The following is a 16,941-nucleotide window of genomic DNA, read 5'->3' on the forward strand; positions in this document are numbered from 1 at the left end:
ACCTCTATTCTCAGAGATAAGGGCTCAAGATGGTATTACATCAGAGTGACAATGTTGTATCAATGGGGCTGAATAAGGGGGCATCTCAGTGCTGTAACCACCTCTCCAACGCTCACAAGCAGGTGCTCTCACAGACAAAAAGATGTTTGTTGAAACCATGCAAGGTTGCACAGTCAGAGACCGCTGCGTCTTGCAAAGAGCTGATATAGCAGGTCAGAGTGTGTGAGCAAAATGCCAGGTGAGCAGTCTTGTGGACAGAGCTCTCAGTTACAGCAGGCATATGACAGCGACAGCTCCCCTTCTGCTCTCCTCCCCACTTTCCTTAGAGGTGTTGCTTACAGGAACCAGAGGAAGAAGAATTATCCCGTCTAGCTGTGCAAGTTCGTTAGTCTTTCCTTTTGTGGTTTGGTGTTTATTTCACCATGTCTCTGCAGCAGCTTGGCAGAGAACAGATCTTGTTCTTATGTCCCATCAAATGAACATGTGTGATAGAAGTGACTAAAAGCTGTATCTGAAGCTGTATTAGAAGTGAAAGGTTCTCTCTCTGTTCACTCAGGCAACCCCAGAGCACTTGCTCTTACTGACATAAATTAGTGAAGTAAAAGTAAGTTGCAGTGACCTCTGATGAGACAAGTTGTCCTATCCTGGCTTAGTTCCTGCAGTCCTTGTTCCAACAAATTATTTCATTAAAACAAATGAGGCCTTTTGACAAGGGTGCTATGACCCTTTTTACTTTTCTCAGAAGATCTATTTTTTCTTACCTTGTGGTAATTGCTTGAAGCAGTAGCGAACTCTCTTGTTACCCTGCTGCTTCTGAAATGGCCTTATCTTTCTGGGTACAGAACACAGGCAAGGGATAGGGCAATTAGTTTATGAAAAAAAAATATTAGCTGATTTGTATAATTGTTAATAAAAAATAAATTAGTTTTTCTTCTTCAAAGTGTCTATTGTACCCTGTGTGCTTGTGCACCTCACTAGAAAGCTCTGAAGTGACATTTCAATAAGTAACCTTTCAATAAGTGTTACTGACTGAAGTGAGGATGAGGCCTGTGATGTCAGTCATTTGATGCAATGCTACAAAAGCAAAATGTGGCACTGCTGTTATCCTTTAGAGGATGTTAGCCCCAGACCAAACATCAAAACACTGCTGATGCTACTTCAAGAGCATTCTAGGAGATGTTGAGGGGCAATTTTCCTACATTTGTTATTTCAAGCTTCACTTAAATTCATTCGCTCCTTCTGCATATTCCTGATAATCCACATAAATGTGGCTATGATGCCATTTATGGTGGGAGGATTAGGCCTGACCTCAGGTGGGAAACAAGCAACGTCAGTAGCACATAAAGGCTTAAGAAATGGTTCTCAGAGGCCCAAAACCTTAAGTAGTACACACTGAAGGAATAAAAATGCAGGTGATGTGGTGTACCAGAAATTTGGGGAAAAGATTGTGCAGAGGAAAAAGCAAGGCAATGAAATCCTGAACCATGCAAATCTGTTCTTAGTTTTGTAAAATCCTTTAAACTCTTAGCAGCCTTCTGATTCTGGATCCTATTGGCCTGATAAAGAAAAGGCCGTTCGCATTTGCAGGTTCATTTATGGTCAGAGGATTGGACTATAGGGATCTCAGTTGGGAAATCATCCAGTGTGCTGTGAAACTGGCTTTGCCTTTGGACAGTGAGCTATCTAAAGCAATTGCCCCTCCAGGGAGGCCAGTGCCCACCATCCAATTATCCAAATACTTATTGCAACTTTTTAACCATCTCATAATGTGAACATCAATATTGCTAATATTCCGGGGGGGGGGCGGGGATTATGGGCACTATGGCATGGTTTGTTGGACACACTGTGGAAATTTCTTATTTATAGAGAAGCTTACATTTAGAAGGCATGTCAGTCCCATGGAGGATTTTTCTTCATGGGTGTGGATAGCTTCCCCATCGAGGAAAGCTATCCAGATGAGCAGCTGCACATATTTGATCACAGTTTTCCAAGCAGTGACAGCACTGATTGCATTGATAAGAACCAGGTCCAGTCGCCCTTCCATTAGCTGACTGGACTTGCATAACCCTGCTAAATGGGGGCAGAGAGGTGGAGGACCTGACTTCTCTTTGTGCAGAGTTAGCTAAGTGCCCTTGCTTAGAAAATCTGATTCGAGAAGGGTTTTCTTAACTCAGTGCAATACTATGCAAATTTGCACTTAGGAAGGTAGCAGTGCTGCCCAGAAATGTGATGCAAATGACTCGTTTAGTTTGGGGTGAGGCCGCGGCTGCCTCAGCTGCTCCTGGAGCAGGGCAGCTGCTGCGGTTACACGTGTTTGAGCGAGTCTGGCTGTGGCAGACCCCGCTAGCCCACACAGAAGCTGAGCTGGGGGCACTGTGCTGGCGGCAGGCTTTACCCACTGGCGGCTGCAACGCCTGCAAGCACTGGCAAAAACAGTTGCCCGTCCCTCGTGCCAGATGGCTTTGGCACTTCGGGCTGGGACAAAACGTATGTCCTATCAGCGCTGTGCTGGCCTCCGCATGGCTGCCGGATGGGTATTTGAAGCGCTGCTGTGCAGGAGGAGGTAGGTGGATGTCTCACACAGTGGCTGAGAAGTGCCTCGTGCCCCAGAAACTGTTAGGCACTCATTCTTAGAGAAGAAATCATTATGACTCATTATAGCACGTACATTGGGGACGGTATGGGCCACTGCATCTATGTAGGTCAGAACAGTTTAATTTTGCTCTAAGTATTTTGGTATGCAAGTGTGTTTGAAGAGGCTGAAAATCCTATTTAAAATTGTTTCAGTAAGCAGTCATCTTGATGTAACTTTGCAGCTCTAGGTTTTACAGAGCTGTTGCATTAGTCACAGTGTTTCCTTCTGTCATGTCGTTCCAGTGCTCTGGTTGTGATTCAGAGAACAAGTGAGGAAGCTCTTAACCAAAGCATGGCACGGCAATTTAATTCCCATCCAAGGACTGGGCTGGGTGCATTTTGGCAGTCTCTGAGGAAAACAGCATCTGTGCAATTGTGGATAGATGTAAACAGATAGAAGTGGGTGGTTCTAGTCAATAAAAAGAAATACTGGGACTTCGACCTGCAGCAGCAGTATCATCCTGATGTTGTCCAGCTCCAGCAAATGGGTTTGGAAGCACACTTCTGAATGTTTTTGAAGAGATGTGGAGCTGCATGGGCATCCATTGCACCATCCAACATACATTCACATTAAAAAGAGTAGCTTGCATTTAATACAGACTCTGAAAATTGTCAAAAAGAATCTTATTTCCCAGCTCTGTTCACCATGCAGCCCTGTTCCCCTGGGCTGCTCCTACCCTGCCTGTTATGATGGATCCTGCTTATGCCAGCTGGAAAACAAATGCGTGCTGCAGCTTACAGAAAGAGTAATTGGCTTGGAACCTACTACCTAAAACAGTGAAAAATGAACAAGCCATGCTGCACTGGGCTTTGGTTTTATGGCTGTCGCCAACAATTCCTTCTTGAAAAGAGCACCATGGGGAATTGGCCTGGCTGCAGTGCTTGGACATCCATCAAAGTTTACCCTCCTCCTCCATTTATCCTCCTTTCTTTTCTCTCACCCACCATTAATATCTGCCCTCTCCACAGTCCTCCGTCCTTCCAAACCCAGAGTGTTGCTCGCTGAAATGTGATTTTTGATTCCTTATTTCCACCTTCTGAAATGTTTTTCTCCTTTATGAACATGAATCAAAACACTGCAACAACGCCCCCACATCCATGCATTATCTTTGCTGCTTAATGCATACACTGTACATATGAGATGATTGTTATTACTCCAGTAGGTGAAATTGTGACAAGTGGAAAAAAATCTGTGGAGGGCCAAAATGTACATTAGCGTTAACCACCTGGAAAGTGTACTCTTCTCCAAGGATTATGATTCTTTGCATGTTTTATTGCTACTGTAAAGATGATGTCCTAAGGAAAACTGTTTCAGAAGAGCCATTTCCCTAGTGTTGCCACATTTCATGAAATCTGAGGACTTAAAAATCAATTCCAAGTAATACTCATCTTCCTCCTAGAGCTGATGTTTTAAGAACTGGCCTTGCATAACAGCCTACCACACACATTTGGTGAGGGATTGTGGTGAGTGATGGCGGGTGGAAAAGATAAACCCCGGCGCCTGTGTGGTGCATGAGGGTTCCTCACACCATTGCTGTATCAACAGGAGTCATTCATCTGAGCTTCCCACCAGGAAAGGCACAAAAGCAAAATATGTTTATGTTGCCTAGCAGATATTGCAAATCAATTATCACCTCCAAAGGCTGATGTAATGGTGAGAGATTTAAAAAACAAACCAAAAGCCAACAGCCCCTTGATGGCACTGAAGGCACAGAATGGGTGAAACAAAGTGCATTCCTGGGAAAAAATTGCCCATGACTCTGACATGCAGAGCACTAGTAGAAGACCAACACTCCCTGAATGCTGACATGAATATATGAAGCTTTCTTACTGCTTAGCGTTTTGAGGAAAAATGACATGTACCCATAGTGGGTGGCTCACTGTTTCATGCTGAAACATCTCCTACCCAAAGTCACTGTTGGACCGACAAAGCTTATCATGATCCTTGCATATACCAACACCTTCTTGAACTGCTGGAAAATCAGAGTAAGCTGATTTCAGTGTTATCTACCAGATCTCCAGCCCTGCTCTGTGTGCATGTCATGGCATACCAGGAGTATCTTCTACTATAAGCCAAGTCCAAAAGTGAAGCATCTACTTCAAAGAACTGATAAACCAAACGTAACACTCTACTCTTGTTTTCTGCTAACAGGCCCTGTTGCTGTCTTGTGTCTAAAACCAGATCATAAAATTTTGGGAAAAAAAAAGATAAATTTGGCTGTAGATAATCCATGCCATAAAGAACTCCCACAAATGCTTAAATAGCTATAACAAATGAATGTGCCTTTTACGTGACAGCCTAATCATTCACAAATGTGGTTACACCATTCTGCATCATATTTAAGTAAGCATCATATTTAAGTCTGCATCATAATTTATTTATGTATTGATTAATAAATAAATTATGTATTTAAGTAGGGGCGATCGGGCAGCGGGGTCCCTGAGGAGATGGCCCGGCTCCTGAGGAGGTGGTGGCCCCTCTCCCAACCACGGGCACCTCTCCCTCCCGAATCTGTTGAATGCGTGCCCTGCCTGCCGCTGGGGCTAGGTCATGGCATGTCCCTGCCGTCCTGCGGGGCCTTGCGGTGGGGCGGGTGTGAGTCCCGAAGGAGCAGCCGGCCTCTGTGCCCTGCACAGAGAGAGCTGCCCCTTCCCTCCCCTCTGCCTTGTCATTCTCCTGCTGCTTGCATCACTAACACCATCCATTTTGTTCAGGCATGCTTTTCCTTAAAGCTGTCTTTTTCTCGTGCTGTGGCTTTATAAGCTCTTTATGTTAACCTCCCCTTCCCCTGTCTCGTCTTTGCCCTTCCTGGTGACACTTTCAGATTGATAGAGCTGGAGATGAACAGTAACTGAAGTTTTCTAAGACATATAAACATTAATTGGTTTAGTGGTGGACTTGGTAGTGTTAGGTTAATGGTTGGACTTGATAATCTTCAAGGTCTTTTCCAACCTAAACGATTCTATGATTCTAAGCAAGCTTCGTATCCAGCAAATTATTGCCAACTCCACCAGCCCCCTGTGTTTTCTGGGCTTAATAGGAAACCTGCTTGAAGTCTGAACTTACTGTTCCTGTTAGCTTGTGTGAAGGCAGAAAGGCATGTCTTGCATAGTGGTGATAGATGGAATTAACACTGAGGGCAGAAATGAATCATACTGCCTGAGGTTGGCTGACTCTCGGTGATGATGTAGTTAACCATTTGGCAATGTGTTCAACATGCTCTGTGCCCCCAAACCAGAATAACCTCGGCAAAGCTGGTGAGCCCAACAAATGGAAATAGAGCTCCCAAAAGGTGGAAGTAACTTTCAGTAGACATATTCACAGTCCCAGCTGCGGCTAAGCTTTGTCACTGGCTGAATGTTCTGTGTTTGGTTTTTTTTTTAATTCAGAAAGCTTGATGTTTTTCCACAGCCAGGTTAAGCTATCAATGTTCCCCATAACAGATTACTTCTGATCCCACGCCACTCACTCCCATGCTTACTGTGAATAAGCATTAAGAAACTAATCCAGGTTAAAACTAACCAATTTGGCCAAAAAACCACCTTTACTATAGGCCAGTACCCAATACAGTCAGCTGAGCAGCCAAATCAGCATCAGTGCTAGCACAGACTGTGAGAGTAAGTAGATGGGACCAGTCCCAGTCAGTTTTACTGGTATGCCTTTGAAGTACTTCTACTCTACTGATCATTGGCACAGCCAGGATATAATTTTCAATAAGCTTTAATGTCACAGTCACTGTATATGGATCTACAGTCAGGACTACATCATTATTATTTGGGATGCTAAATAAAATTAAATACTTGTCAATTTATTTATTGAGTAGTGCACATTTTAAAATAATTTATAGCTGATTTAATAATGTTAAGTGACGAGGTCCACATGTATGAGCACTTAGCTTCATGCCATGAATACAGTGAAAGTAAATGGGTTTTCTTCTTTGGAAATACTGAAAAGCACATACAATTCTTCTCCATTACATAAACTTTTAAAACAGGCTCACCAAAATACTGAAAAGCACATACAATTCTTCTCCATTACATAAACTTTTAAAACAGGCTCACCAAAATACTGTTTAAATATCTGCCAATGTTGCATAGGGTAGGACATGTATCAAGAGTGAGAAGAATGTTTTGCTGTGTTTTGTCTGGTCATGTGTTTTCTTGATTTTCAAGGAATCTAGCCAGAACGATACATTCACAGTGATGATTCAAGAAATATGGCTTGCACTTAGAGAATGTTATTTGCTCAAATTCATGATAACTTCCAGTTATGCTGGCTTATCGTGTCTATGCACAGAGATTGCTGCTAATCACCTAACAGCAAACATTGAAAGAACCATCTAAAATTTACCTATTGCTACTTTGATGCACAGATTTTTGCCAGGAGGAAATGGTTAAATTTTCATTACGTCTCATTCTGGGGAATCTTGCTCACTGCTTGGCAATTCCCTTAACTCAGTATCTCTTAACTTCCCTGTGGCACACGTTGCATGCGCCATCAGTCTCAAGCAGGTGAACTTCAGAAATAAGGTAGTGCTATGCTGATTATCATTTTTACATCTTCTTACCATTAGTAGAATAGTTTTATAGGGAAGTTGTAGCCTGTGGCTGCAACCAGCATGTTTTTATAGACTTAATACAAAAGAAGCCTCAAACTCTCATCCCCAATACTAGGCCTATAACATCTTTCACTCTGGAAGTGTTTTGTGTCCTGTTGTAACTGTTTGTGCTCATGGAATTGCATTATACCACTAAATCTGCACTTTAGTCCAGATTTCATCATTCTATCACATTAACAACTGTTTTTAAGGCATAAGAAAATGTTAAAGAGTAAATAGTGCATAATATAATAATAATAAAGCATGATTGTGCATAGTCTTCTGTGATTAGCTGTGATCACAGAAAAAGGGATATGGAATAAGGAATGGGAATTTTACTGTTGAAATTCAAATAAATGCAATATTCCCAAACTGCAAAATCCAGGATCACAGTGTGAAATCCTCACCAAAAGCTTTTGATCTGTGGGAATGTGTACTACCCAGGCCTCTTCCATTTATCTGTTTTCACAAAAACAAAAACCTAATAAACTTTCTTTGGTAAACCCTATACTGCTTCCTACTAGTTTCAGAAGGGGACATAGTACTTTTAATTTTTTTAAAGGCATATGCATATAAAGAAAGTCCAGTCAATTAGTGAAAACTCTGAGTGGCATGCAGAGATCTTCACAGAAGATGGAGAACAGGAAATAAAATAAAGTGCTGAAGATCTATAGAATCCTTATGAAGCTCAAAAATCACTTTCCATTCTCTCGGAAGGGGTCCTAGTCACATGCATACACACAAAATAGGAATAGCTTTAAAAACTAGACTTTGAAAATCAATATTGTATTTAACTGCCTCTCCCCTGCTCCCCCCCCTCCCCCCCCCCCAAAAAAAAAAAAAAGAGGCAAGGAATACTGAAATCAGAATAGTTGTGTTGTGATGAAACATGTATTGTACTTGGTAAGAATGTGTCATTATCTACACAGGGCAAGATTTCCTACCAACTTAGTTTTCTGGATCTGAAGGGTGGGGGTTTTTTGGTATACCAAATCATGGCGGAGTACAGTGCTACTTGGGACCAAGACTACGTTCAGAGACTTAATTGCTAATGCAGCACCTTCTCACTTAAAAAAGGCACAAAAAGGATGAATTGACTTATACAACTGCTTGAGGCAGCTAAACAAACTAAAGACTATGTCTAAACAGGCTGGCTCCTCCTTTAGGAGGTCAAACCCCTTTATTTTTATAGATGGTTATATTAAAACATCTGCTCTTCAAGACACACCTTTGTAGACAGAACTAAGCTTCTATAACCTCAGCAATTAAAGAAAAGAACCCTCTAGTTGATTGATATCTCATGGCTTTATCTTGATCTTTCTTTTCCTTTACAACTATCTTTTTTCCTCAATTGGCAATTTCAAGAACTTTCCACAAGTTCAAGAGTTCATAATCAGTCTTTAAAACAATTTAGTATGAAGTTTACAGTAGGAAATTAGTGCTTAAGGAATTAACTTTGAGAGTGTCAAATATAAAAATTAATTGAGCCAAATACAGAGTAGACAATATTGTGCCTTGCAGGTATATTTAATGCAGATGTGCACATTATGATTAGTTGTACAATTAAGTCTTCTACTGGTCACCACAGTAATCTGCATCACAATCAAGAAAGTAACACACATACCAGCTGCAGTCAAAAGGAAAGAAATCCTGTATATGAATGTTTCCAATGTTGTTTTTTAAGAAACCTTCCATCGAAGATCCTTGCAGAAGCCCATGGTATACATGCTAAATTAATGCAACAAAACTTCCAATAAAACTATGGCTTAATCCACTTGGCAACAAAAGGGTCAAGTGGCATGAAAAAAACCTCAAGCCTGCAAATTACTTATTGACACTAATAGGTTACTCTTCAGAGAATTTTCACCACAAATTTGTCCATAGGCTGCAACTGTTTTTGTAATGCACATGTAACTTATGAAAAAGAAAAAGGATAGGCCACCAACTGAAAGAAAACATTTATTGAATCAAAGTCAATACTTTCCTTTTAATATCTACAAGCCAACACTGAACTTACTTTATTCAAGAATGAACACAATGTACAAAAAAAGTATGTCTGTTATAAAAATATGTCAATTTTTTTTTCCTGGCTATTGAGCTGAAAACATTTTGACAAGTGCAAGATTGGTTTTGGCAAGCAAATTTAAGCCACTATTACCAATGACAAAGTTCAAATAATTTTGTAATCATAGTATATTTAAGACTCATTGATAAAGTGGCACTGGAAATGTTGACCCTAAAAAAAATATGTATCGCTGCACTGCCATGTGTTTATGCACCCAGACAATTGAACATCTTGATCTTCTGTCGTCACGAATCAGTACCTTTATCAGTGAAGACTATCCAACCTAATTTGAACTATTCAACCAGGTAATTGACACCTACCACTGGAATACAACTTAGGGAAGGCAAACTACCTACATGGCCCTGTATTTTCTGTGTTGTTTGCAAACTGAGAGAGAAGAGTAGGTAGGTTCATACATGTTTAAATCAACCTGACAGCTGTTGCAATGTGAAATCAGGGAAAGGATGGAAAAAGAATAAAGAATCATTTATGACAGCAATCTATATTTATGAACACATGCGTGTCTCTGTATAAAAATGGATCTGACTAGGCTCAGTTATGCCTTATTTGCTTGGATTTTTTTTTCCCCACATAAAAATTTAACTCAACCAGGACTCAAATCATTGACTTCTCTTGAACCATCAACAAGGAGGAAAAAAAGGGAACCATTTACAGAGATAATCTGAAAACAGTGCAATATTAAAATACAATTTCACAACGTGTGAAAGAAACATGCTTTGGAACCTGAGCAAAAGGCGTTTTACTGACTTACTAAAAAGTCACCCTGTATGTTGTTTTCATTGGCATCTGTTCTGCCAGATTAGTATGTTGCTCTTAGCAACTTCCATGGCCCCTAAATATTTAGTACACAGAAACTGCCAACTACTTAGAGAGGTCTACTAAACTTTTCAGCTAATATTGCAGGCAGTCTGACATGCTGCTACTGGAAATGACCATACAGCCTAAAATTAAGAAAAATTGTAAAGAAGCAGCCAAACATGATGCTTTTCTTTTTTAAATAGACTAAAGCGCTTCCACAACACTTAGATACGGTACTACACTGGTTTACAGTCTCAAGGTCAGCTCTTTCAAAATAAATATACTGAACATTTACAACAAATGCCTCATGAATGCAAGCTGTCTCTTTATTATTCAAGACCAATGGATAAAAACTAAAATAAAGACATAACTCTGAAGCAGATAAGTTACAAGTCCTTTTTCAGAAACAGGCATGACTTGGTGCCACAGCAACATTTTTCACCAGTCTGCAATAAGCAATTTTTTTTTATTGTCCTAGCACCAAGCAGGCCACCATACAAAGCAACCTCACAAAGCATGCGGTCATCTACTCTGCTGATTTTGTATGAAATAATCATTTGTGCTTGCAGGTCCCAGACCTTTCAAAAATGGGTATAAACAATATAGACGATTGAAGATGTTAATGGAAACTCACTCATTTCTAAATTACTTGAGTAGAGAAAAGATTTAAAGACTAAAAAGCAACAGAATGTTGTGTATTAGTATTTGTGAGGGATGAGGGAAGCTCAGGTTGGTGCTTTAATTTGCCTTAAAACAAACAAAAAGCTAAAAACAATCCTAAACAGCTCTATGTCCATGATACTGGTAGAGGCCAATGTGTGCATGCCACTGAAAGGCACGGTTGGACCAATCTGATAAATGGCATCATCACAGCAGAACAGCAACTTTTCACTGGAGTAATCACAAAGGGTGAACAATCAGCCATCACTTCTCTCATCATGAGCACAGAAAGCAGTCACCAAGGCAAAAGAAGGGACACAGGAAAGAAGATACAGGAACTCACATAAACCTGGAAGACAGAAAACACATTAAACTGAGTTTTGAACGTTCTGAGTGACCATTTTCCTACTGTAACATTGCTATTCATTAACACCATATATATAATGATGAAAAGGATGGAACTGTTGCAAAAATGGTACCCTAATCATATCACAAAATTCTTCTGAAATTTATTATACAACTAACTTCATTTGCAAAGATTTGCCTACAATATCATCTTAGTTATAAAGCAGGCTTACAGACAGACTGATGTAGTCAGGTCAACTTCTTGTTCATTCTGTAAAAAAAATTAACACGCTCATATGATATTGAATTTTTTACTCAGAAATGCCTTTTAAAATTGGGCATCATAAAGACACAGCTATTTATAGGGAGGTAATTATGAAGTAGTATGATTGTTCTTCCTACTACTATAACAGTGCCTAGGAAAGCAGAGTGCAATACTTACTGGAAAGGTTTCCCCAAGGTTATCCTGCCTTTGTATCTACAAGCTGCATCTGAACATTTGCAGACATGCCACCTCCATAGCCTCCCTTGGACTGCATTTGGTTCTGAATTGAGCTGACCTGGTGACAGAAGGGAAAGGGGGGCAGAGAAAACAACAAAGCCAGTTAGTGAGCTACGGCGTCTTCTTGCTTCCAATTTTATTTCTTGTTTAGGTTTGGTTTTCAAGTACCCCGTTACCATTAAAGCTACATTACTTTTGCATGAGGACATGTGCAGTGTAGGCTTGCTGGAATTTTCACTTCTGCAGGCAGCTCAGCAGGAGAGATGGAAGAACTGGTGCCGAGGCAGAAGTTTTTCCTCTCTCCCAAGGAAAACTGGCTGATTCAGGCTTTCACTGACCTGCTTCATTACTCAAAAAAAAATTAATGAAATCTCTTACTGGTGTCCAACTCCACTCCATCTGACAAGCTATAATTTATCTTGTTATATGGAAAATGTTCCTTGCCAAGTATGATAAACCAGAGGAGTTAACAGCATTACGTTAAAAATATAACAGACAACTTACAAAATATCTGGATAGTATCTGCACTGCATGAGTAACTTCAGGTAATTAAAAAAGGACTTTCTAAACCAAAAACGAGCTTTTGCTTTGTGGAAGGTTTTTTATTTATCTATTTACGTAGCAGCATATACTGCTTTCCTTAATTGCTACTATTCCTTTAAATGGCAGGGTATTTATTGTTTAAATCATACTCAATCTATCAACTTCCCTAGAAATAGCTTACTTGAAGGTATTTTTAGCCTGATGCAAATAAATACATAAAGACACACCCCCCCCTCCAAAGACAGGCACATCCCTCTACAGCTTTCATTGCCTTTATCAACAAAAAGGAATGGAATCAATAGTTCTTTCCTGCTTGTGTTGCATGAGTCAAAATAACCATCTCCAAGTGCCTGCAGGAAGACAACTCCAACCTTAAAGGTTTGGCCTTTTTCTCTCTGCACCCCAGAGCATACATAAGAAGTACACAATGAGCACAAAATAACATACTCATTCAAGGCTACAGCTTCTGAAATTGAACTTGCATCAAAGCCTATGCCTGCAGGGCACGACTTGCAATTATTATTACACTTATGTGCCTTCACAGAGACCTCTAAACATCACTAGAAAGCTGTATTAAAACAGCAATGCAGAAATATTTCCAAGTACCTTACACAATATTTTCCCTGTCTACAAAGACAAAAGAAGTATATTCTTTTCCACAGCAAAGCAAAACACATGCACACACACAAAATGCATCAGCACAACTCTTTCTTACACACTGTTTCTCAAACCAATGTAAAAAAAAGAGCCTAGTTTAGGATCTTTGTCTTCAACAGTATGGCATATTGCAGTGCCACACAAAAGATCTGATTTTTATGTATTTAAGCAGCACAATGTAAAATTATTTTCTATCTAGGCACTTTACTCAAGTAAGTGATACACCTGCAGCAAAGCAATGTTTTTTCAGGGAAAAGTGTTCAGAGCCAATACTCTAGTGGGTCTGACATCAGAGACTACAAACTCAGTACGGAAGTGTGGAAAAGTGCAACCACATTCATGGGGTGGTGTTTATGAACCTTCACATTTCACCAAGCTGGTCATCTTCTTCACCAAGCATCTTCTGTTGCTCGTGGGAACAAAAGGAATTTGAATGTCATCTTTTTTCCCTCAGAAAATAATTAATCTACAGGTAGATGTATTCACAATGACTTGAGGATGGCATTAATTTCATCTGAATGAACCCTGCCTCTAGTAAAAAAAGAGGTAGAAAAACATCTCCAGGCCATATCACCTTCCAGCCTGACCACTTGCCTATATGACTTTAAAATTTTGGAGAACAGCAAATCAAGACAAATTGCAAGGAGGCTAAAGTGTAAATTTTTATGAGTACTTCTTCTAAAGGTTAGAACAATTTCTCTTGTACTTGAGACACACACATAGATGTTTGTGTTAGTGGGTAAGGAAGTATCAGTCTAAAATGCAGAGGCTGTTACACCTAAAGCAAAAAGAATGCAGCAAATTGAACTTGACTGCATTAATAGTTCAGTGGCTATTTTGTATATGAAAATTTATACAGGAGACATACAATGTTAAAAATACTGAGCAAAAAGCAGGTCTAACGATTGTAGTCTTATAAGGTGGTATTCCTTCTGAAGCATCCTCCTTTTGAGGCAGTCTGAGCTACAAGAACAAGCACCATGAAATGAAATTTTTTTCTTCCCCAGAGATGCCATTGCCTTCCTTTGATGATACATGACAGCAAGGTTCTTCCCTCTTATGTCTAATTTAGATAGGGTAAGGATTTAAGGATTTTGGAAGGGGAAGATGACTGCACCAATTAAAGATCATACAATCTGTTGTGCTGCTTATCTCTCTCATTAATTTCCTTCTTTACTTTTCTTTCCCTTTTAGAATTAGGAAATGGCACAGATGGTCCTTGAGAAAGAAAACAAGGGAAAAGTAAGAAAAGGATGGTATACATGAAATGAAAGACTAAACTGAGGAATACGAAGCAGAAGAAGAAAGTGAGAGATTTCACCATGGAATATGAAGATAAAATAAAGTGATGGGAATGAGAAAGAAACAGTGCAGAGAGGCTTCCTGCTGTTTAAGCGTACCTTTGACAAAGGAGCTAGGCACTCTACAGGGAAAGCAAACAAAAAAGCAAAATATTTCAGTAGTCAGAAAACTACTGTACTCAGAATCATAAGGGTATGTAATGAAGAACAATATTGATGAAAAAAGCACAGGACAGATAATGGATGAAGAACCAAATTTATATGGGAAAAGCTAATGAAACTGCAGGAGGTCCTCCTAAGGTATTCAGAAGAGAGAAGGCACAAGGAGGTTCACAAAGGAGTATAATGTCCACAGTATAAAGGAAATTAAGCAACAGAAAAAAATGTGGAGGTTAACACTGTAATCTTGGAATTTACCCTGCAAAGGAGACTGGATGCAGTATTACCACAGTAAGTTACCACAGAAGGGGCAGGAAAATAAGCCGTGTGAAAAAGTAGAGATTTGTGCTTCTGAAGAGAGAGGAAAGACAGGATTATTTTTTGCATACACATCCTTTCTATCTGGGATCAGAAAAATCACTCTGACCACTGACGCAGCATATTATCCAAGTTAAAAAAGTGAGAGAAAGAGATAGCCAGTTATGAGCATTCAAAATGAAAAAGTCTGTGTAGAGAAACAATAATGATTACCTACTATCTAGAGATTAATTGGATATTAGGCAAGGCAAAGGTGAAGGCAAGCAGGGGGAAAGGCTGAGGTGAAAGAGCAAAGCTTCAGGCAATCACCACAAACCTCACATGAGGCAGCTCAGCTGTGAGAATGAGGAAGCTTCTCACAGAAGGGACAACAAACATTTAAAAAGCAAAAAGCCATCCTTTAAAAAAAAAATAAAGAAAACCGCTCACTTTATGTCCTGGTTTCGGCTGGGATAGAGTTAATTTTCTTCCTAACAGCAGGCATAGTGCTGTGTTTTGGATTTAGTAGGAGAAGAATGTTGATAACAGGCTGATGTTTTTAGTTGTTGCTGAGTACTGCTTATGCTAGTCAAGGACTTTTTCAGCTTCCCATGCTCTGCCAGGCGCACAAGAAACTGGGAGGGGGCACAGCCAGAATAGTTGATCCAAACTGACCAAAGGGCTATTCCATACCATATGACGTCATGCTCAGTATATAAACTGGGGGGGGTTGGCCGGGGAGCAGCGATCGCTGCTCGGGAACTGTCTGGGTATCGGTCGGCGGGTGGTGAGCAATTGCATTGTGCATCACTTGCTTCGTGTATCATTATTATTATTATCATTATTATACTGTTACTATTAGCATTACTATTTTACTTTATTTCAATTATTAAACTGTTCTTATCTCAGCCCAGGAGTGTTTCTCACTCTTACTCCTCCAATTCTCTCCCCCATCCCATCGGGGTAGGGGGAGTGAGCGAGCGGCTGCGTGGTGCTTAGTTGCTGGCTGGGGCTAAACCACGACACTTTATTATCACTATTATTTCAATTTATAATGGCTTTATATAGTAATGTAATATATGGCATTAAGTAATTAGCTTTAACTGAATTTTATCAAGTTGAAGCTGTGTTTGTCCATTTAACTTGCTTCCAGATGTCTTAGTACAAATCACTTCCAATCCATTATGCTGTTTCTGGGAAAATGGAGCACACTGTTTGCCATGTCAGATTTTCTAGCTTTGCCCTTCCCCAATACCTACTGAGTTACAAAAGTTTTTGTCTGATCTCAGTAAGCTGTAAACTAGTTCAAACTACAAATGACCTCACTTGCCTACATTAAAACCACCTCTTTCCTTTACAGTTCTGCTCTCTATTCTGATACCTCTGACAGAACTCTTTCTTCTCCTTTGTCAAGAAGTATTTTTCATCATTTTAATCTCAAAACATTTTTTTTTCCTTTAAAGAGGATTATTAAGGTCAAGAAGTGTTTTTCATCATTATCTACATACAACCCTTTTCTAGATTGCATATTACTGACCTTAAAAACAGATTGACATTTCACATATGTACAAAAGCTGTACAAAAGAAATCTATGCTCATAAGCTCATTTTGAGTATCTTATCTTAGCCTCTGTTTTTCACTTGCAGAGAGATAAAAATATTTGTTGCTCCTATCATCTACAGGAAGCCACAAAACCTTGCCTGTGACATCGTTGCTTGCTCTGGAAATAATTCGCACTGCAAACAGGGTTAGAGTATAGAAAAACCTCAACAAGAACACCCAAAAAATATTTGTGTGCACCGTAAACCAAGGCAAGCTGAGAGTTTTACATGAACTCTATTTAAAATAGCTTAAAGCATTTAAGGTAAGAAATCTAGTCAATTGTAAGACACTTTTAAAAGTTTTATCTAAAATACTCTAGTATATTTTCAAATATACCTCTATTTTGGTTCATACATGCTTTCAGAAGAAATTTTTAAAAAGCATTCTACGCATAGCCTGTACAATTTATACAGCATCTACTATGCATTGTCAATAAACATAGGAATCTTGCAAATGATACTCCATAATCTTGAATGCAAGTCTTTAAGACTTGGAATTAAGATGCTAGCAGGTTGTTCTTCAGTTTTATAGAGATTCTTTCTTACAGTTAAAAGACTCATTGCTTCAGCCACAATATACATATACAGTGGTCCTGTATTCTGTCTAAGATGAAATATTCTTATGAAGACATCCGCTCATGCTTACCGAATTCATTCCACTGAATAGGTCTCCTGACCCTACATGAGCTGTGTGAACAAAGTTTGTCGGCTCCCCAATCATGCTTCGGTCAATCCGCCGTCGTCTTTTCTGAAAGGAAGG

General features: G+C 39.7%; 1 protein-coding gene across 7 annotated transcripts in view; it reads right to left on the minus strand.

Moving 5' to 3' along the window:
• Positions 1-9,178: 9,178 nt before the first annotated feature.
• Positions 9,179-16,941, minus strand: part of LOC104036471 (CDC42 small effector protein 2) — a 107,641-nt gene continuing 99,878 nt past the window's right edge. For all 7 annotated transcript variants that reach the window (XM_075726379.1, XM_075726380.1, XM_075726378.1 and 4 more), the window contains 3 exons: positions 16,828-16,929; positions 11,564-11,681; positions 9,179-11,125 (listed from right to left, as the gene is read on the minus strand). In XM_075726379.1, the coding sequence (XP_075582494.1) occupies positions 11,583-11,681; positions 16,828-16,929 (201 nt within the window). In that variant the 3' untranslated portion in view covers positions 9,179-11,125; positions 11,564-11,582. The remainder of the gene's footprint in view (positions 11,126-11,563; positions 11,682-16,827; positions 16,930-16,941) is intronic.

This window comes from Pelecanus crispus, chromosome Z, assembly GCF_030463565.1.
Source record: "Pelecanus crispus isolate bPelCri1 chromosome Z, bPelCri1.pri, whole genome shotgun sequence".
Taxonomy (NCBI): Eukaryota; Metazoa; Chordata; class Aves; order Pelecaniformes; family Pelecanidae; genus Pelecanus; species Pelecanus crispus.